This window comes from Trachypithecus francoisi, unplaced genomic scaffold (genome assembly GCF_009764315.1).
Source record: "Trachypithecus francoisi isolate TF-2019V2 unplaced genomic scaffold, Tfra_2.0 Lachesis_group14, whole genome shotgun sequence".
NCBI classification, from domain to species: domain Eukaryota; kingdom Metazoa; phylum Chordata; class Mammalia; order Primates; family Cercopithecidae; genus Trachypithecus; species Trachypithecus francoisi.
In genome coordinates, this window is record NW_022681459.1 from 55,413,337 (window position 1) to 55,435,600 (window position 22,264).

Genomic DNA, 22,264 nt, shown 5'->3' on the forward strand with positions numbered 1-22,264 from the left:
AGATAATAGGGCCACCCACTCACCTTCTCCCTGGGCAGCCCTCCCCATCCCCACAGACAGCCCAGCCCCACACTGGGCCATCTGCCCTTGGGCCACTGAGGCACAGCCCTCACACCCAGCACTCCCCCGTATCAGAGCTGCCCCGACACCCAGGACTCCCCCAGGATCCAGAGCTCCCTCTTTAACAAGGCTCCAGGGCTTTTGGGAAGGCAGCAGCAACTGGAGGGACAAGGACACTGGGCCAGGGTCTCCCAACTCTGAAAAGGTCCTCCCTGGAGCACCAGCAGGCTGGGGAGTGTCGCCCACCCAGGTCCCCCCGCCGCCCCTGCTTCTCCCATCGGTACTGACAGAGAACCTGCTGCGTACCCAGCCCTCTGCCCAGTGCCACAGTGACGAGCTGTGGTTGCACTGCCAGGGGCCAGCACTTTACACAGGACCTCTCAAATGTTTACAAGAACTTTGCTATCACCAACCTTACCGTGGGAGGGGGTGGGGGGACGCTGGCAGAGGCCGGGTCACCAGCCCCAGGCCCCACAGCTATGACAGGACCTGGGAAGAAAGGCTTCGGCTCCAGCCCAGCCTGGGCCACATCCAGGCTCTGCCCAGCCCGGACTGATGCCAGTGTCACATGCCCTCCCGAGACCTGCGTCAGGAGAGCCTGAAGACCCCGGGGATGGAGAGGCGAGGCTGGGGCTCCTGGATCAGGCCAGGGAAGGAGGACAGAGGAAAGGGTGGGCACCCCTCAGCTCCAGGAACACTGGTCACCCCTGCCCCCCAACCAGGAACATCTTCAGATCGCTCATTCTCCAAAGGCAGCTGATGGCTAAGACTGTGAGGGACCGGGGTGGGGCCTTTTGAAAGCTTAGAAGGTGGCTGGCCAGAGGCCACAGCTCCCCTTTTGCCCTCTAGAGTGGTTTGACCCACTTCGCAGATCCCAATATGAACGGCACTCACCCGGGGCGGGTGCTCCAACAAGCCAGCCGGGTCTGCCCCGCATCCACAGAGCTCAGCAGGCCTGCCACCTCCCTGTCCTTGCGTGGCGCTGCCTGGAGGGACGTAAGAGGGACAGGCAGACAGGGACGGAGTTGTGCTGACCTCAGCTCTGCCCCTGCTGCCCTACCGGCTCCTCAGCCATTGGGTTGTGGGGGACACTGGGCAGTCACCGGGGTTACTTGGCTTCTCCCACGCTCCTAGGGTCTGACAGCAGATGGGGTGGCTGGGGGTAAGCCCCCAGGGCCCTCCCAGCCTGAGTCACAGCTCTAGATGTCAGGTTTACAAAGAGACTCTGGGACAGAGCCCCTGAAGGCAGCTCCATGTGGCTCCATCAGGGCTGGGGCTGTCCCAGAGTCTCTCTCTAATCCTGACATCTAGAGCCAAGTAGATACCACCTACTCCCGCCCCGCCTGTGCCCCTCCTGACCAGGCCCTGGCCCCCTGAACCCTCAGGCCTTTTGCCATCCTGTGATGTCAGTGCGTCTGCCCAGACGGGGAGAATCAGGAGCCCTGTACCATCTTCCTGCGGCCCTGACCCAACACCTAGGCTTCTGGCGCACACACCTGTTTCACTTCCTCTCCACCAAACATCTGCCACCTCCACTGCTGGGCAGATCAGGCTCCAGGGGCCAGCAACGACCACCAGTCAATTCCACCTGTTTCAACCCTACCTCAGGCCGGTGCCTCTGGGTCCCTCCCTCCTGTGCTGGGGTTGGCTGAGTGTGCCTGCCTAGGCTCCTCCCACAGGACAGGACAGGACAGGACAGGACAGGATAGGACGGAGCCTCGCCCACTGACCCCCATCCAGCCCACTGGCCCTCTGCCCCGGCCTGGGCCGCCTGCCAGGCACGCTGCTGGGGGAGGCCCTCCCCCTCAAGCCTTTGTCAGACTCTGACTATGCCCCTAGTTGGAAGAGAAGGGCTACAGAAAGCAAGCAGTGGACACGAACCTGGGCACTGAAGCTGGAACAGGACCCCAAAGGGCCTCCACCTCCCAGAGCTGATGGCCCGGTGTCCACCTCCCAGAGCTGATGGCCCGGTGTCCACCTCCCAGAGCTGATGGCCCGGTGTCACTCCAGACGGCTGGGCTTTTGGAACAGTCTTCCCTTTCCCATCCCCACACACTTAAACCTGACAGTTTCACTTCTTGGGTGGAGAACTTGTGAAATGACTCACACACCTTGCTGCGGTCCAGCAGCGGTTGGGGACACAACGTCGCCTTCTACTCTGGGGCCCCAGATCACTGGCTCATCACAGCCTAGCGGGCACACATGCTCCACAGACCATAGGGGCCTCCGCTCTTGCGGGGTCCACTCCCGCTGTCAGTTGAGCATTCCCTCCAGGCAGAGCATAATCCACTTCGCCAGGGTTCTGTGGCAAACAAGAGCCATGAGGCACAGAGTGGGCTGAGAAAGCATGCAAGGAAGTACGCGATCATCAGCACGGGCTTTGTCCAGCACCATGGGCTAGTCACGGTCCGGTTCTTCCCGGGTGAGAGGCTGGGTTCTGGGACACTGACAGGGTGTGGGTGTTGCTTCAGACTTTTAAACGCCAAACTCCCCACCCAGGGGCCAAGGTCTACACACACCTTCCTACCTCTGCCCATCCAGGTCCAAGTGCCCCCGGAGCTGCAGGGCCTCAGCTCCCTCTTCATCAGCTGCAGGGCAGGAAGACAGAGGACCCTGTAGGCCGTCACTGCTCAGGCCAGGCTCACCCCAGGGCCGCTTTCCCCAGCAGACAGGTAGGGGTTCCCCCCAGCTCATGTCCCAGCAGGGGCAGCAGCCAGTTGCCCTGAGAAGCTGAGACCCCACCAGCAATTCAGCCACGCCAGAGCTCTGGGTGCAGCGGGATACCTGGCTCCTTTGTCTGACCCCTGAAGGCCCTCGTCTCTGTGCTATGGGGCTAGGCCTGCCTGTGACCCCCCACGTTTCCCCAACTCTGTGGAATGTGTCTAAGGAAGCAGGTGGAACTGGCCTGGCTCCCTCAGTCTGAGGCCTAGAGCAGAGCCTGGGGAGCCAGGGCTGCCCTGGGCTGGGGAGGGGAGGGGAAACAGAGGAGGGGACAGAGCTCCACCAGGCCAGCGTCACCTAGCAAATGCCTCTGACCATTGCACCAGACTGAGCCAGCCCACAAATCTCAACCTGGAAAGCAGGAAAGAACCAATGGGGCCCAGCGAGTACAGGAGTGGGGCACGCAGGGCAATGGGGAGGAGCCAGGGCGAGTAGGGAGACAAGGTCAGTGGGAAGGCAGGCAGCTGGCCCCAGGCAGGAGCATAGGCAGGCGAGTGCACCACCCCCTAAGCTACACTCCCAGGAAGGCCAGCATCCCCCGCCCAGGGCAGCCCTGGCTCCTCGGGCTCTGCTCTAGGCCCCAGACTCGGGGCGCCAGGCCAATTCCACCTGCTTCCTTAGACACACTCCATAGGGTTGGGGAAATGTGGGGGTCACGGGCAGGCCTAGCCCCATAGCACAGAGATGAGGGCCTTCAGGGGGCGGACAGAGGAGCCAGGTATCCCACTGTACCCAACACGTGGCTGGAACCCCAGTCCTGGCCCCAAAGGAGCTGCAGGGACATGCTGGTTGGGTCTCCGGGAGCCCTGCACAGAGGCTGGCCTTTAACAAGCTGACCTGAGAGGCCGGTCCCAAGCCGTCCTCACTCCTATGTCCTCACTCCAGCCTGAGTAACAAGAGCGAAACTCCATCTCAAAAAAAAAAAAAAGACAGGCTCCACTCAGATCCCAAAAATGCTGCCTGGAAAACACCACCGACAAACCAGCAGACGGGGAGTGACTGCCTGATTCTGTCTTCCCAAAACTTCTGCAAGAGACCGACGCAGTCCTGCATGAAAGACGCTTAACAGAAAGGCCAGCAAATGTGGCTCTGTAGATGTTTTCAAAGGCCGTCCCCTGCCAGGGTGGCAAGTTCAGAGGCAGAGAGGGGACAGACCTGGCCAGGATGGAGTCGGAGATGTGTCTGAGCTCTAAAGCATCCCGCCGGCAGCCTTTCTCCTCCTTGCCCGAGGAGGCCAGACTCCGGGATGCATTCTAAGTCAGTCCCACTTTCACGTCTCAAAGCAATGCCAAGCCAGTGCCTGTCCCTGCGGGGCCGGGCTGACTAAGCACAGCAGGGAAGTCCCTGGTTCTTCTGCAGCCTCCCTCCCCTCTTCCCTCTAAGTCATGGAACCACGTTGGGGAGGCGGCGGCCCCTCCCCAGCCCCAGCCAGCCGGGCTGCGACAGCCAAGGGATAGGGAACTGTTTTCCGAGGGGTCCCACTAACAACTCCAGTCCCACTATGCAGCCACACCGGGATAAAGTAGATAGGTGGCAAGCGGTGGGAGTCTGGCTTCCTGCTGCTTGAATAGACACGAATGGATCAGCAAGAAAGGAGACGAGAAAGATCCACGCAGGAAACGGATCAGAGTTCATCAGCCGCGCGAACTCACGCTTCACTCAATACAGGTACAGGAGGCTACATGCGGACACAGGCAGAGACACGTACATACCTGTGTGTCAGCTCACGCATGCTTTTCCTTGCTGTCAGCCGAGAGGGCCTAGAAGTAATGACACCCAGTACTGACAAGTGCACCTGCTACCTGGATCCCGGTTTCCAATTCCCCCCTCCAACAAAAGGAACCCGGGCTCCCTGGAGAAGGAGCTGACTCTAAGCCTGGGCAGGGAATGGACAAGCTGAGCCTGGAGCATCTCGTAGGGCCAGAAAGTGAGGAAGGACTCACACCACCCACCGTGAAGGGGTACGTCCAGGGAATCCGACAGCCAGCACTGGAACAAGTGAGCAAACAAAATAACGGCATTCCGCAGAGACCCAGCGGATTAAATGAGTATCCACGAACCCACACGGATAAGTAAACAGCTGCATAAACTGATAAATGAGGAGAAGAGACAGACCCCCCTGCAGAAGAAGGCCACATCAGTGACGCAGTCACTCCGCCCTCAAGGAGGCGGGCGTGACTCCTCAGACCTTAATTGTGGCTGGCTGTACTGACCTCCTCCCAAAGGTAACAGTCCTGGAGGAAGGAAAGCCAAGAACTGCTATGAAGATGCCTGAGAAACACACCTCAGCTGGGTGGCCAAGCCAGCACCAGCAGCCGCGGGCCACATGGGCGGTGTGCGCCTGGCGTGATTTGGTAAGAGGGCACCGCGCCTCTGCGGTCTTCCTCCCGCTAAGCCGGCGCCCCAGTCTCACCACGAGAGACGCATCCAAATTCCAACAGAGGAATTCCAATTGTCCAAACAGACAAATTCCAATGGATGGAGATCCCACAACTTACCTACTATTTCTTAAGACTGTCAGAGTTATCAAAACTAAGAAAACTCTGAGAAGCCGTCACAGCAAAGAGGAGTTTACAGAGACACGACAGCTAGATGTCATCTGGGACCCGAGATGCAGTCTTGGAACAGAAAAAGGACATTAGGTAAAAGCTAATGAATCTGAACAAACTATGTACTTTGGCTAATGATAATGTATCAATATCAGTCCCTGGATGGTAACAAACCTATCACACTAATGTGAGATGCTAATCACCAAACAAACTGCAATGGTTGGTAGGGATAATTTGGAAACTCTGGATTATCTCTGCAATTTTTCTATAAGTCTAAAACAGTTTTTTTTTTTTTTTTTTTTGAGACGGAGTCTCGCTCTGCCGCCCAGGCTGGAGTGCAGTGGCGGATCTCAGCTCACTGCAAGCTCCACCTCCCGGGTTTACGCCATTCTCCTGCCTCAGCCTCCCGAGTAGCTGGGACTACAGGCGCCTGCCACCTCGCCCGGCTAATTTTTTGTATTTTTTAGTAGAGACGGGGTTTCACCGTGTTAGCCAGGATGGTCTCGATCTCCTGACCTCGTGATCCGCCCGTCTCGGCCTCCCAAAGTGCTGGGATTACAGGCTTGAGCCACCGCGCCCGGCCAAAAACAGTTTTTAAAAAATAGAGTTGGCTGGGTGTGCGGTGGCTCACACCTATAATCCCAGCACTTTGGGAGGCCGAGGCAGGTGGATCACCTGAGATCGTGAATTCGAGACCAGCCTGACCAACATGGTGAAATCCCATCTCTACTAAAAATACAAAATTAGCCAGGCATGGTGGCACATGCCTGTAATCCCAGCTACTCAGGAGGCTGAGGCAGGAGAATCACTTGAACCTGGGAGGCAGAGGTTGCAGTGAGTTGAGATCGTGCCATTGCACTCCAGCCTGGGCAACAAGAGCGAAACTCCATCTCAAAAAAAAAAAGAAGAGAGAGAGAGAGAAAGGTGGTGGCCAGGGGTGGGGAGGAAGGGTCCAGGGAGTGCCTAAAGTATCTAGAAGGCCCAGGTTCCTGTTTGGGTTTCGACTGTGGTGATGGTTGCACAATTTGGTGAATGTACTAAAAGTCCGTGAACTGTGCACTTTAAATGAGTGTGTTGTATGGTGCGTGAATTACACCTCAATAAAGATGCTGACAAACACACCTCAGCCAGGTGGCCAAGGTCAACACCAAGAGTGGAGAACAAACAACTTCATTCCCAGCCTGGCCCCTGGCCCTACCTCACTCCACAGCCCAGCTCAGCCCCAAGCCAGGGTCCCAGGATACCAGGCACCATGAAGTGCCACTCCAGGTCGCTAGACATGAGCAGAGACCCCTAACTTCAGGAGCCCACCTTCTAGAAGGGAAGCATGGTAAACAGTAGACAAACCAGAACCTCCAGAAGAGGAGAGCGGTGACAGCAGACACATGGCTGGGGCATTCACAGGAGGCCTCCCTGGCGAGGGAACGTGGAGCAGAGAGGTCCCAGGAATGGCCCGCAGGGGAACCGACCAAGAGAGACTGAGTCATTTCCTGGGGACTCCTAACTGCTCACTGCCCAGCATTCAGCTTCTCCCACTACAGTTTCGCGGGAGTTTGGTAGCACGGGCTCCCGAGCAGAGTTTCTTGTCCCTCCTGTTCCCCAGGGACAAGTAACAATTCACGCAGCACAGAGCTTCACAGTTTTTCAGCACCCCCACGCTCTGCCTCTCAGACCTCACTTCACAGAGGGCACTGACTCGGCCACTGCCAAGTGCATCCCAGAAGCCCTCGCTGCTCGACCACCCATGGCCTCCCCACCCAGCCCCACCCAGCCCCAGCCAAGGCCCCACCCAGCCCCAGCCAAGGCTCCAGCCTGTTCCTCAGCAGACCTGCTTCCTCTAGGGAAGTGGCAGCCAGGTCTCTCCACCCACCTGGGCCTCCCTGTGGGAGGCGGTGCAGACACAGCCACCTCAGGCCAGAGCCAGCTCTCAAGCTCTGGCGTCTATACCCTAGGCCAAGGCCCTCGTTTACAAGTGACCAAACTGAGGCCCAGAGAGGTTAGGTGTCTTGCCCAAGAACACACAACAGCAAGATCAAGCATGCTCTCCACCCAATTCCTGTGCATATAGGGCTTGGGTTAAAAGCACCTCCCATCGGTCCAAACCCACCTCTACCACACAGCAACCTGTGGCCCTGGGCAAGTTGCTGAACGGTTCTGTGCCAGGGCTTCCTCCTGTGTGAAATGCAGCTAACAAGAGCACCTACTGCCAGTTGTTACGAAAATAAATCGTGTATGACGCTTAGAGGGCTATCTGGCCGCGAGGAGGACATGCTATCCACGTGTTGCTATTTACTGCATGTTTGACAGCAAAGAGAGGAGTCTCATCACGACTTTAAGTTTATTGCTGGTATTTCTCTCACAAAATCCCTCTTAGAAAAGGATTATTCGGAAGGCAGAAAGGCTGCAATGTTTATGAGCATAGCCTTCAGAGCAAATCCCAGCTCTGCTAGGGAACAAACTGGGGACTTAGGCAAGCTGCACTGCCTCCCTGTGCCTCAGTTTCCTCATCTGTAAAATGGGGTGAAGTTGTATGCTCTGAGGACTTTGTTGAGACAATTTGTGTAAAACACTCGGCGCAGGCCTGCTGTGCAGAATGAGTGATTTCTATTACTATTACGAATGTTTTTGATACTTCCTGCCTTTCCTGTGTAACCACAGGGGACTTGAATCACAGGGTTTAAACATAATCACAACCCTAGCTTACAACTCAAACGCCAAACAATCAGAACAGTAGCCCTGCAGACGGGACTGTCATTAGTGGCGAATTACCAGCCCAAAGTGTCCGCCCAGGCCTCTGCCACATGCCGAGACACCAAAGGCAAAACAACAGGGCTTTCTCCAATTAGGGAAACACGCATTTTCTTTTCTCTCTTTTTTTTTTGAGACGTAGTTTCGCTCTTGTTGCCCAGGCTGGACTGCAATGGAGAGATCTCGGCTCACCACAACCTCCGCCTCCCAGGTTCAAGCAATTCTCCTGCCTCAGCCTCCAGAGTAGCTGGGATGACAGACATGCGTCAACACACCCGGCTAATTTTTTGTATTTTTAGTAAACGCAGGGGCTTCTCCATGTTGGTCAGGCTGGTCTCGAATTCCCGACCTCAGGTGATCCGCCCGCCTCAGACTCCCAAAGTGCTGGGATTACAGGTGGGAGCCACTGCGCCCGGCAAAACCCATATTCTCTTGCGCCATCTCCATCTCTAAGAGAGTCTGAGTGACCTGCCTTTAAGTTCTCAAGTTAAACTATTACATTTCCCCAGCAGCCAAGGGCTCCAAGCAGGTGACAGGCTGGCCTGGGCCCCACCCGCTGGGCTGGGTTAGGCCTGTGACACTCTGTTCGCATAACTGTCCCCTTGGGAGATCCAGGCCTCCTCCCAGACCCCCCAGCCACACCTGATGGTAGAGGACTTGAACTTTTACTTCTTTACAAGCAGTATTTTCAGACCATTGCTGTGCCACCAAAAGCCAAAGAAAAGGCTTCTAAACCCACCATGGTGCCAAAGAGACCCCAAGCCAGCCTGCGGGATGCCCAAACCAGAGGACTTTGAAAGTTCTGTGAGTGGTCCACTCGGCCTCGGAGGCACCCAGCAGATGACCATCTCCAAGTCAGGCAAGAGACGCTGCTTCCCAGCCAGCACCTCTGCCTTCCGCCTGTTACTTACTAAGCCCGGCCACAGCTTCTCTCCCTCAATTCACTGCCAATTTCTGTCAGAGCAGGGATGCTCTGCCACACACCCCAACACTGTCCCTGCTGCCCCGGGCTTTCTGCAGAGACGGTCTCCTTTCCCCTAAAGAGGCCAGGCAGCAGCCTCTTGGGCCGCCTTGCAGGGGAGGAGGCAGGAACTTAGGCAAGGGATGACCAGGCCACCCAGCCAGCTCCTGCCGTCTTCCCTCCCAGCCAGCACACACCCACACCAACAGGAGTTCTGTAAATACCCCCACTGTGGCCACTAGGCAGGAGCCCCCAAACCTGACACACAGAGGCCCACATACGGGGAAGCCTCCCCAGCTCCCTGAGAAGGGGCAGCCTCCTAAAATGAGCCCCTGACCGGAGCCCCATCATGACAGGACTGGAACCCCACTGTCAAACAAAGCCCAGTAGATTTGGCTACCGGAGAGAAATACCCAAACAGAGAAACATGGGGAGCTGGAAGCAGGCTTCATGTGGCCCCCAGGGAGGGGAGGGGGTACATGGATGGCACAGTCACTAACACGGATCACACCACGGGACCATCGGGGCCCCAGGTTCTCCCACAAAAGGGTTGTCACCAGGACCCATCAGGTGGGGCGCTGCTGTTTCTGTAACATCTATAACATTATTCTGACACTCTTTCCAAAGAGAAAACAGGCTTCAGGCTGGCAGCCCTCCCTGACAGCAAAGGCTCACTGGACTCCAAAAACACTTGGTTTTCATTGAGCCTGAACCACTGTTCTATTCTACAGCAGAAACGGTGATTCAGGAAAACCGGCTCTGATTCTCCTCCCTCGTTTTCTAGTTAGTGAAGTTAGTAAAGCCCCAGACAGCAGAGAGCGAAGGTGACCTGATGCCGACGCAGGGCTCCACAGATAAGAGGAGGGTACCAAGGGGAAGCCCTGGAAGGCCAGTGGCTTGGAGAGAGACCACCTGGTTCTTTCCCGGTGAAGGGTCCTCCACCTCCCTCAGCAGGAGACCCAGAACAAACAGCCTCCCAGGGCCATATGGAAGCACACCACAACTCTGACACTTTCCAGTGCAGTCTCCAGGAAATGGCTCTCCAGAGTGCAAGACAGATCACAGGACAGGCCCAACCTGCCCCCAGGCTGCACGGCTGGGACAGCCGCACTCCACATATCAGCCACAGCGGCAGCTGAGAAGAAAGAGCAACAGAGCAGAGAGCTGGTGGCCCACTGAGACCCAGGTGCCTAACTTCCCAGGCTCCAGGACCAAGCTGCATCTCCCTGTGAGCCCAGCATTGTGAGGACCATGCGGCTTGGAGGTCCCTGCCCTGGGACCACAAAGTGCTGCAGACGGGTCCACACCGCCACCAAGGCAGGAGGAAGGCGAGACAGGCAGGCCCCTTTCCTGGGCCAGGCAGGGGTCTTCAGAGGGGTCTGCAGCAGGAAGGAGGGTCAGGGTTACTGAGGTAACTCATCTGGGGAGTCCCAGCTAACAAGAGGGGAACGCGGTTTCACCCCAGTACAGGGCAGGGGCAGCCACTGAACACGCTCCCTGGCCAGACTGTGTATCCCCAAATGGGCCGACACAAAAGTCAGGCAAACAGATCAGACTTCAGGCTCAGCCACAGCGCCCGGGACAGAGGCCATGACTGACCTCCTAAACCCATTCTGAACCCCAACCCAGGGCGAGCCCAGCCTGAGGGAGGCCCACGTCACCTCATTCAATCCTCTTACCTGCCCCTGCCCACTTGCTAGTGAGAAAACTGAGGTCCAGGAGGCTCACTACCTTGCCCAAGGTCACAGAGCAGGAGGGTGAGGGAGGCAAGTCCCAGACTCCTCTCTGGAGCACTGTCCTCGACTTCTGAGGCAACAGAGCCCTGACCCTGACCTCCCTCCCAGGCCCAGCCCCAAAGCCAGCACCAGGGCAGGGCTGCACTGGGCTGGGACTCAGGCACCTCCTTTTTGGCGTGTAGGAGAGACACCTCTGGATTTTCTCCCTAACCCACACAAGGCAGGCAAGAAGGGAACCCCCATACTGCAAAAAGGTCTCCCCCAAACCGAACCTTTCCTACCTCAGGAGATGCAGGGTTGGCAACAGTCGAAAAAGTGGACTTGGTTCTGGGGGGTCACACTCAGGTCCCAGGCCCCAGGGCACTGCTGCACCTTCTGCCACACAGCCAACAGGGCAGGGGCACCAGCCCACCCAGCTGGGGACAAACTGGCTCTCCTCCCTCCCTTGTCCAGGGCCTGGCAGGGGTGCACGCCCTGCTCTGGACCTGTACTCAGGCCTGAGTTGCCACACTGCATCCCACGTTCTGGTAGGCGCACGGGCCTGGGCTCCAGCTAAGGTGCCAGCCCGCCCCAGCAGAGCCCCATGAACTCAACATCCCGAACAAAGAGAGAGGAGACAGAGCAGAAAGTGGTGTGCACGGAGGGGGCAAGCGCCCACAACTTTTTGGCGAGGTCGTCTGTAGGGAAGCAGGGGCTGGGGCGCCCTCCTCCTCTCCGGTCCCACCCGGGAGCGGGTCGGCAGGACGACATTGGCGGGCACTGGCCGATCCCGTCCCCCTCCAGTGGCCCAGCGTCAGTGACACCGGTCCGGCGACCCCCACCCCAGTCCGGGTCCCGGAACCCCGGGATGCCCTCATCTCCCCCGGCCGACGGGCAGAACCCGGACCTGCCGCCGCCGGTGCCCACGGGGGGCGGCCGTGACGCGCGGGACCCGGGGGCGTGTGCGGGGCGCGCCCGCGCAGGGCCCTGCTCGGAGGGTCTCAGGCTCGGGCCCCGGCAGCGGCAGGGAGAGCACGGCCGAGTGCGCCGGGTCGCGGGCCGCCCGCCCAGAAGGGAGCGTGGCCTCGGGGCAACCAGCTCGGGATGGGTGGGTGTCCGCGCGCCGCTTACCCTGAGCGGAGATCGGGGCCAACTCTCATCCACCCGCCGCGGCGCCCCCCTCGCCGGCCGCCCGGCCGCGCTACACCTACCGCCCGCCCGGGAGCCCAGCGGCGCCGGGGAGCCGGGAGGAGGCGGCCCCGCGGGTCCCGGCCACGAGCGCGGAGGCGGCGGCGGCGCCAGGTCGCGCGCTCGCGTCCCGCTGCGCGGAGTCTGCGCGCCCCCGGCCCCGTTGCGCAGCCGCCGCCCCCGCCCCGCGCCGCGCCTTAAAGGGGCCGCGCCCCGCGCGCCGCCCCCGCCCCGCGGCCGAGTCGGGGTCCGCGGGGGCGCGCCTGCCCTGGTGGGTCCGCGCGCGCGAGCTCGGTCACGAGGCGCTGCCTTTGTTTGGGTGGCCACGTGCGCCCCCGCCGCTCGCACCCACGCGCACGCGCGGCCACCGCCGGCCACGGCCACGCCGTCCCCGCGCTTGCCACGGCGGACGCCACGGGCTCACCCGCGCACGAGCACGCACGCTGCTGTGGCCTCGCCCGCGCCCCGCGGGACCGCCCGCCGCTCCGGAGATAGGTCAGGGACTGCGCTGCCACCGGAGACCCGCGTCCCGGGAGAAAGTGCCTTTCCCCGACCGCCACGCGGGGCCGGGCCTGGGCCTGTAGCCCGCGCTGGACAGGACGCACTACGAACCCCGCTAAACTCGCGCCAGTACCTGGTGCGCCCACCCCAGGGTGCCCGGGGTGCTGTCTGTCCCCAGGATCCGGACCTCTGGGCCCACCCTTTCTCCGAATCTCACCCACACCCCTCCATCTCCCCAGGCACTACCTGCGGGGCAGAACATCCCTAGAGGGGACCCACTCTAAGCACACCTGTCCCCGGGTTCCGGACCCTTCAGAAGAAACCAGCCACCACCCGGCTTTAAGGCTGTCTAGCTTACAGGAGAGTGCTCAGTGAAGGGGCAGAGGGGATTGCCCTGCAGAACCCTAGGTTTAGGGGACCCGCTTTAGCGTCTTACCCAGGAGGATGGCTGCAGGGAGCTGGGGTGGGAGGGTGGAGGAGAACCATAGTGGAGAAAATACACAAGGCCTGGAGGCTGTTTTTGCCCAGCCCTCTCTGCCTCCCCCTCCCCAGGCTGGGTCCTCTGTGCTGTGCCCTGCCCTTCCTGTGTCTCTTGCCTGCCCCAGTGCCCTGCCCTCAACTCACTGACCTTGGGAGTCCTACAGGCATCTCCAACCTTTCAATCCAAAGACTCCAGACCTGGATCCGCCCTCCCCACTTCCTCAAGGGCCCCAGCTCAAGTGAACCTGAAGCTCCTTGGGGCCAGATTCAGGGCCTCTCTTTGATCCTCCTCCAGGTCCAGCCCTGGTGGACCTGGGTTAGAGGCGGGCACTCAGGTGAGCTGTACTTTTCCAAGGCTCAGGTTCCCGTCTGCAGAACTGCAGGACCCAGTGATTTCAGGGTAAAGGATCCAGCACTTCCGCAAGGGCTGTCCTGTGCCTCCGCAGGCAGCATGGGGTGCGATGGCGCGCTGTCTGCAGGACCGTCTCTTCCTAGGATGGCGGAGATGACTAATTTGTGCCTAGAGCCCCCATCCAGCACAGGGCCTGACTGCCTGACCTCTCTGGCTCCCCCTCCCCGCTGCCCAAACCCTCCAGGCTTTCCTGCCTTATCTCTGTCCTCCAGGGAAACAGGACTTGTTTTTCCCAAACACAAGCTCTACTTTCCTGCCTCCGCTCCCTGCTCTGGTCATATCCTCCCAGGGGTACCTGCCCTACACTAACTCTACCCAGCCTCCCAGGCCTAGCTCCAGAGCTACCCACTCCAGGAAGCTCTCCTGAGCCAGCCTGTTCAGAAATGATCCCAGACTCCCACCTGCCAAGGCTCTGGGGTAGGGCGGGGACCCTTAGGGCACCTCCTGCCTCAGCACCGAGACCATATTTTAATCATTTCCATTGTTGACTGTGCTCCTTCCTGCCTCCTCTCTCCCCCGACAGCCCAGGTGAGCTGCTCCTGGGAGCAAAGGCCCAGAGCTTTCCTGTGCGAGTCTCTCGCTGCTGTCCCCACATCTCAAGACCTTGGCCAGGCTATGTGTCATCGTCAGGGTCATTTTGTACACAAATGACTCAGTCAAGCCCCAAAGGCAACCTGTTTGTGCAGGTGCAGCAGTGGCAGTCTCTCTGCCAGCAGGACACCTGCTCCTTATCACTTCTCATCTCTGAACCTCTCTGCTTCTCCTTGTGGAGACAAAGCCTCCGTCCTCAGAGCAGCAATCCCAAAGAGAGACCCCCTCCGGCCCCGCACCCTTCCAGCAAATCTCCTGGAAGGATTCTCATCAGCCCCACTTGGTCGTGTGTCACGTTTGAGCCAAGGGGACTGCGGGAGCGGAGGCAAGGGTGCTGTGACCAGCAGTGCCATCTGAACCACTGGGGCTGGGGCAGGCAGTGCCCCAACAGAAAAGGGGCTGCAGCAGACAGCACGGCGCAGAGCAAGCGCCCAAGGAATGTTCATTTCGTGAACAGCCAGGATTAGGAGTGAGCAGGCAGGAGCCGAAGGGAACCAGACGAGAGCGCCCAGCATGCCTAGCCCCTCATATCCAGCCCACACTCCAGACATTTGCTGGGTGCCCAGTCCCTGCTCGGTAGGGGCGCAAAACTGGTGCGGTGCAGAGAGTCAGACAGAGCCCCTGCCTGGTGGACAGGCATGGACCACACACCCCACAAAGGTCGACACTTGATATTGCGTGGTGCCCACCACCCTGCTCCGTGGCTCTTCACAGCCATCCTATTAGCCCATTTACAGAGCAGCATTTATGGCTGAATTGTGTCCCCCCAAAAATTCATCTGTTGAAGTCCTGACTCCCATACCTCCCAATGTGACTGCATTTGGAGATAGCGTCCTTAAAGAGGCAATGAAGGTAAATGAGGCCCTCAGGGTGGGCCCTAACCCAACAGCACATGTGTCCTCATAAAAGCAGAAGATGGGGACATGGACACACACAAAGGGGGGATCGCGTGAGGACACGGAGAGAAGGCAGCATCTGCACTCCCAGGAGTGAAGCCTCAGGAGGAACCAGCCCTGCAGACGCATTGATCTCAGACTTTCAGCCTCTGGGAGAATGAGGAAATGAATCTCTGTTGTGTAAGCCGCCTGTCTGTGGTGTTGGTTACACCAGCTCTAGCAAACTCATACAAGAGCACAGGATCAGAGTGGCTGCCAGACCCTGAGGGTCACGTAGCTGGGGATGGCAAAGCCACCGCCGGCTCCCCCCTCCTTTGCTCCAAGCAGAACCGGACACAGGGATGGTGGGGCAGGACTGCCCCGAGTGGGCACGGCAGAGCCCTGAGCTTGATGGGTGGCGTGGGAAGGAGGTTTGGAGCCTGCTCACACCAGGGGCCAGGCCAGCGGGGCCCTCAGACCCCTGCCTCCCGGCCTCAGAGCCTTGAGGGGAATCAGAGGCAAGGTGACAGGACTCGAGAGGAACCAATGACAAGTGGAAGCAGGGGTCTCCATATAGCCTGACACCCCCGCACCGTCCACTGGCTCTTCAAGGCCATCCTGTTACGTTTGTCTGTGGCCAAAAAAAGGCATGGAAATAAGTCGGTGAGTGGCAGGGGCGTGGCAGGGGCAGGCCAACCTGAGTTCACATCCCAGCCCCTCCTCACATTCTGAGATGGGACCTGGCACCAAGCAAGTGCACCTGGAAGGTTCGTACCTTGGCGTGTAGAATCCAGGCTGTCATTCCACACACACACACACAACCACATATTTTATTACACGGGACGCCAAGGCACAGAGGGTTCAGGAACCTGCCTGGGGCTACCAAGGAGAGACGGGAAGGAAGCACTCCAAGCCCTGGGGTGCACAGACTCTGGGTTCCAGGCCATTCCCCACGTCACCTCGTCACCACCCCCGAGAGATGGCAGCACCTGGCACCAAATGGCACTGGGAAGTGCCGGCGGTTGCTATTTTCATCCTGATTAGGGGAGAAGGGGTGGGGCCAGGGCTAGGGAGGAAGGCCCCTGGATCTGGAGTGGTGAGAGGTTTGGGCGAAGAGTCCCAGGCTGGGAGTCAGGGTTCCTGTAGGCGACCGAACAGAGCAGCAGCTGGCGGCTCTCAGCTCTGGCCCAGAGATGGCGGTGTCCCAGCCAGACAGCTGAGGGGCCAGTCCCACTCCTCAACAGTCAGGGCTCCCAGGAGGCGGCCTCACCCTTACCTTTGCTAGCACCACTCCTGGCACCGGCTTGCTGCCAGGAATCGTGGGAAGGTGGTGCTTCCTTAACCCCTCCTGAGCTGACACCTGCCTCCCACCCCTGAAAATTCCAGGAGCTAGAAGTGTTTTAGCTCTCAGATGCATCTGAGTCCTTGTGCCCTGGCATGGGAGGGTCAGCGGGCAGTACACCCCCAATGTCCCCTGCTACAGGCATGTGGGCGACACCCCATACGGGTCATGGCTGGGAGAAGGGATCTAGGACAGCCTCATCTTTTTTTTTTTTTTTTTTGAGACAAAATCTTGCTCTGTCACCGAAGCTGGAGTGCAGTGGCTCAATCTTGGCTCACTGCAACCTCTGCCTTTGAGCGATTCTCCTGCCTCAGCCTTCCCAGTAGCTGGGACCACTGTCATGTGCCGCCATGCCTGACTAATTTTTGTATTTTTAGTAAAGAGGGGGTTTCACCATATTGGGCAGGCTGGTCTTGAACTCCTGACCTCAGGTGATCCACCTGCCTCAGCCTCCCGAAGTGCTGGGATGACAGGCCTGAGCCACTGTGTCCAGCCAACCTCATCTTTTTTAGAGAATCGAACTGAGGCTGAGAGCACCCCAAGGACAAACTTATCCTGACCTTTCCTTGGTGCCAGGCCCTATGCTGTTGACATGTGGCAGGAGGAACACTCAAGATGGTCTCTGGCCTCAGGGAGCTTCTTATCCAACAGAGAGACAGAGGCAGGCAGGCAATGAAGTCACAGTGTGGTCAATGATGAGACAGAGAGCCGCAGAAGGCTGGGGAGGGCTTCCTGGAGGTGGTGATACTCCAAGAGAGGCCAAGGAGTGACCAGAGGTTAACTAGGATAAGATAGTAGGAAGAGGATTCCAGACAGAGGGAAGAGCATATGCAAAGGCCTGGTGGGAAGAGAGAGCTCCACTTGCTCTGTTTAGCTGGGAAAAGGACAGCCCATATCCCAGGGCAGGAAGGAGCATGGCCGGGTTTCAAGCAGAAACAACAGGATCCCATCAGTGCTTCAGGTAGAGAAAGGCTTCTGGGTGTAGACTGGAGGCCTCTGGGTAATAAGCAGGCGGGAGGGGGTGCTATGCTTTGAATATTTGTGTTATATGTAAAATGTTTAGAAACAGAATGCTTGTTCCCTAGTGCTGCAAAGAACATAAAGCACTCAACATAAATTTAATTATCTCAGCAAGGTCATTTTTACTTTCTGCAGAAAGGGTGCTCATTGCAGATGGAACAATGGCGAGAGCACACCTGAACAAAGGAGGGAAGCAATTTTTATCCTTTATGTAGTTTGTCCCTGCTCCTGTGTCCTGTCTCTATTGGCTGGAGCCAGATCTCACAATTTAAACTACAACCCGATTGGCTAACAATTTAAAACTTTTCTAAAAAGGTAAAAGTAACGGCAAAACAAAGGAAAAGAGGAAGTTGCTTATGCCAAACAGGGAAGGCACATAGGCTGCAATCTGGAGCGTGCCTGTGAGCAGGTCCAGCACAAATATCTTGGTTAAGTTACAAGGACATGGAGTGTAGGACGTGCCTGTGAGCATGTTTAACATCATCTACATAGGATGGGGCTTAACAAAGAGTTATTAGCACTTTGAAGGAAGTTTTCAAAGAAACTTATTTTTAATACATGATTTATTCTTTAACAAGAAGGGACACTTTGAAGAGGAACTTTTACTTTCTACTTTTGTCCCCTCCAAAATTCGTGTTGAAATTTAGTCCTCGGCCGGGTGAGGTGGCTCATGCCTGTAATCCTCATGCTTTGGGAGGCTGAGATGGGAGGATCACTTGAGGCCAAGAGTTGAAGGCTGCAATGAGCCAAGATTGTGCCACTGCACTCCAGCCTGGGCAACAGAGTGAGACCCTGTCTTAAAAAAAAAAATTGATCTCCAACATGGGGAGTATTGAGAGGTGGGGCCATAAAGAGGTGATTGGATCATGTGGGCTCTGCCCTCATAAATGGACTAATCCATTCATGGCTTAATGGATTCATGGGTTAAGGGATTAATGGGTTATCATGGTGGGGAACTGGTGGCTTAATAAGAAGGGGGAGAGACACTTGATCTAGCACGATAGGTCTCTGAGGCCCCTTGCGGTGTGCTGCCCTCCGCCGCCTCAGGACTCTGCAGAGGCCTCCCACTCCCCGGCCAACAGGAAGGCCCTCCCCAGATTCGCCCCTCGGCCTTGCACTTCTCAGCCTTCATAACTGTAATAAATAAATTCCTTTTCTTTATAAACTACTCAGTTTCAGGAATTCTGTTATAAGCAACAGAAAACCTACTGAGACGGGGATCTGAGCAGCTCTTACAAAGCCCTTCCCACCCCCGGAGATGTGGGGGTGTGTGGAAAGCAAGCCCCTCCCAAAGCCCTTCCCACTGCCGGAGATATGGGGGGTGCGGAAGCAAGCCCCTCCTCACACTGTGGCTGTTGCTCCCGGGAGAAAGGCCATTCGAGGGCTGTGGCAGGGCAGGGTGAGGCCCTGAAGAGCAGCTGAGCTGGGGGAGGGAGCTGTGGGCGCAGAGCAGGTGGGCGTGGGCAGGCCAAGAGGGCCCTGGATTCTCTGCCTGCCACAGAGATCACACAACCCCCATGTGGGCAATGAGGGCTCCCCAGGAGCTGGCACACTGACCTCGGAACCCAGCTCTGGAGAGATGGAGAAGATTCAGGGACAGAGAAGGGAGCCAGGGGCCGGGACTGCTTGGGGCCTGGGCTCCGGGCCATGCCATGGAGCAGCACCCTGGATCCCCTTCCGTGAGAATGGCACTGGAACCTTCTAAGTAAGGCCCCAGGGCCAAACCCAGGCCTTTGGCAGAACCCACTTTCCCAGGCTTTGGGATAAAGCACAGACTCCCTCTGCGAGGCCTGCACCATCAGGCCTGATGGACATCCAGCCTCAATCCCAGTGTTCCCTGCCAGGCCCTAAGCTAGGGGAGCACTGGTGCAGGCCCAACCCCACCCCAGTAAGCCCAGAATGTGGCACTGGGAGTTAAAGGAGATTTTGCTCGGGCTTCAGGGCTTCCTGTTGTTTTCCCTGTTGGGTTTTGGACTTACTTGGGACCAGCTGCTCTTTTCTTCTTGCCTATTTGTCCCTTTTGGCATGGAAATGCCTGTCCTATGCCTATCCCACCTCTGCACGTTGGAAGCACGAAGCCTGTGAATTTCACATGCTCGAAGCTGGAAAGGGATTTGCCTTGGAATGAATCACACCAGTAACAGCCAGATCGGATTCTCACATGAGACTCTGGACTTTAAACTTTTGAGTTACTGCTGCAATGAATTAAGACTTCGGGGCCGGGCGCGGTGGCTCAAACCTGTAATCCTAGCACTTTGGGAGGCCGAGACGGGCGGATCACGAGGTCAGGAGATCGAGACCATCCTGGCTAACACGGTGAAACCCCATCTCTACTAAAAAATACAAAAAAACTAGCCGGGCGTCGTGGCGGGTGCCTGTAGTCCCAGCTACTTGGGAGGTTGAGGCAGGAGAATGGCGTAAACCCGGGAGGCGGAGCTTGCAGTGAGCTGAGATCCGGTCACTGCACTCCAGCCTGGGCGACAGAGTGAGACTCCGTCTCAAAAGAAAAAAAAAAAAAGACTTCGGGAACATTGGGCTAGAATAAGTGTATTTTACATATGAAAAGGCATTAATTTGGGAGGCCAGGGACAGAATCCTATGGCTTGAATGTGTCCGCTGATGTTCCTATGCTGGAAACTTAATCCCCGAGGCAACAGCGTTGAGAGGTGGGATCTTTGAGAGTTGATTAGGGCCTGGTGCAGTGGCTCGCGCCTGTAATCCCTTTAAGGGCCAAGGTGGTGGATCACCTGAGGAGTTCGAGATCAGGCTGACCAACAGGGTGAAACCCCTGTCTCTACTAAAAATACAAAAAAGCCAGCCGGGTGTGGTGGCACGCACCTGTCATCCCAGCTACTCAGGTGGCTGAGGCAGGAGAATCACTTGAACTCGGGAAGTGGAGGTTGCAGTGAGCCAAGATTGCACCATTGCACTCCAGTCTGGGTGACAGAGCAAGACTCTGTCCCCCCTCTGCCAAAAAAAAAAGTTAGAGCTCTTCCCTCTTGAGTGGATCCACGCTGTTATCTCTGCAGTGAGTTAGTTATCATGGGAGTGAGTTAGTTACCATGGCAGTGGGTTCATTATCTTGGGAGTGGGTTAGTTATCTTGGGAGTGGGTTAGTTATCATGGGCATGGGTTATCTTGGGAGTGGGTTAGTTATCCTGAGAGAGAGTTAGTTATCATGAGAGTGGGTTAGTTATCATGGGCGTGGGTTAACTATCTTGGGAGTGGATTAGTTATCATGGATGTGGGTTATCTTGGGAGTGGGTTAGTCATCTTTGGAGTGGGTTAGTTATGGGAGTGGGTTAGTTATCATGAGAGACTGTTAGTTATTATGAGAGTGGGTTAGTTACCTGGGAGTGGGTTAGTTATCATGGGAGTGGGTTAGTTATTATGCAAGTGAGTTATCTTGGGAATGGATTAGTTATCATGAGAGTGGGTTAGTTATCTTGGGAATGGATTAGTTATCATGAGAGTGGGTTAGTTATCATGGGTGTGGGTTAACTATCTTGGGAGTGGGTTAGTTATGAGAGTAGGTTAGTTATCATGGATGTGGGTTAGTCATCTTTGAAGTGGGTTAGTTATGGGAGTGTGTTAGTTATGAGAGAGGGTTAGTTATTATGAGAGTGGGTTAGTTACCTGGGAGTGGGTTAGTTATCATGGGAGTGGGTTAGTTATCATGCGAGTGGGTTATCTTGGGAGTGGGTTAGTTACAAGAGAAGGTTAGTTATCATGAGAGTGGGTTAGTTATCATGGGTGTGGGTTAACCATCTTGGGGTGGGTTAGTTATCATGAGAGTAGGTTAGTTATGGACGTGGGTTAGTTATCTTGGGAGTGGGTTAGTCATCTTTGAAGTGGGTTAGTTATGGAAGTGGGTTAGTTATGAGAGAGGGTTAGTTATTATGAGAGTGGATAAGTTACCTGGGAGTGGGTTAGTTATCATGGGAGTGGGTTAGTTATCATGCGAGTGGGTTACTTATGGGAATGGGTTAGTTATCATAAGACTGGGTTAGTTATGGGAGTGGGTTACTTATCATGGGAGTGGGTTAGTTATCTTGGGAGTGGGTTAGTTATCATGGGAGTGGGTTCATTATCATGGCAGTGGATTAGTTACCATGGGAGTGGGTTACTTATCATGGGAGGGGCTAGTTATCTTGGGAGTGGGTTAGTTATCATGGGTGTGAGTTAGTTAAGGGAGTGGATTAGTTATCATAAGAGTGAGTTAGTTATCTTGGGAGTGGGTTACTTATCATGGGAGAGGGTTAGTTATCATGGGTGTGGGTTAGTTATCTTGGGAGTGGGTTAGTTATGAGAGTGGGCTAGTTATCATGAGAATGGGTTAGTTATCATGGGAGTGGGTTAGTTATTTTAGGAGTGGATTAGTTATCATGAGAGTGAGTTATCATGAGAGGGGTTACTTATGGGAGTGGGTTAGTTATTTTGGGAGTGGGTTAATTATCATGGGCATGGGTTAGTTATCTTGGGAGTGGGTTAGTTATAATAAGAGCGAGTTAGTTATCATGGGAGTGGGTTAGTTATCATGAGAGTGGGTTAGTTATGATGGGAGTGGGTTAGTTATGATGGGAGTGGGTTAGTTATCATGGGAGTGGGTTAGTTATCTTGGGAGTGGGTTAGTTATGAGAGTGGGTTAGTTATCTTGGGAATGGGTTAGTTATCATGAGAGTGGGTTAGTTATCTCAGGAGTGGGTTAGTTATGGGAGTGGGCTCATTATTATGGGAGTGGGTTAATTATCTTGGGAGTGGGTTAGTTATCATGGCAGTGGGTTAGTTATAGGCATGGGTTAATTATCTTTGCAGTGGGTTAGTTATCATGAGAGTGGGTTAGTTATCTTGGGAGTGGGTTATTTATCTTGGAAGTGGGTTAGTTATGAGAGTGGGTTAGTTATCTTGGGAGTGGGTTAGTTATGAGAGTGGGTTAGTTATCTTGGGAATGGGTTAGTTATCATGAGAGTGGGTTAGTTATCTCAGGAGTGGGTTAGTTATGGGAGTGGGCTCATTATTATGGGAGTGGGTTAATTATCTTGGGAGTGGGTTAGTTATCATGGCAGTGGGTTAGTTATAGGCATGGGTTAATTATCTTTGC

The 22,264-nt window shown here is 56.3% G+C and overlaps 1 protein-coding gene across 6 annotated transcripts in view; it reads right to left on the reverse strand.

Moving 5' to 3' along the window:
- The window catches only part of GRAMD4 (GRAM domain containing 4), a 102,062-nt gene extending 88,929 nt beyond the window's left edge, over positions 1-13,133 (reverse strand). The window contains exons 1-2 of one of the 6 annotated variants that reach the window (XM_033233560.1): positions 2,058-2,090; positions 1,942-2,000 (exon numbers count right to left, since the gene is read on the reverse strand). Coding sequence is in view for 3 of the 6 variants with exons in the window: in XM_033233553.1 (XP_033089444.1) it covers positions 955-1,046; positions 1,557-1,583 (119 nt within the window). In the remaining 3 variants the exon portion in view is untranslated. Of the gene's footprint in view, positions 1-954; positions 1,047-1,556; positions 1,825-1,941; positions 2,008-2,057; positions 2,091-11,885; positions 12,076-13,071 lie in introns of those variants that run through there. The other 5 variants (XM_033233557.1, XM_033233553.1, XM_033233556.1 and 2 more) reach the window with 5 other exon arrangements.
- Between the last annotated feature and the right edge of the window lie 9,131 nt (positions 13,134-22,264).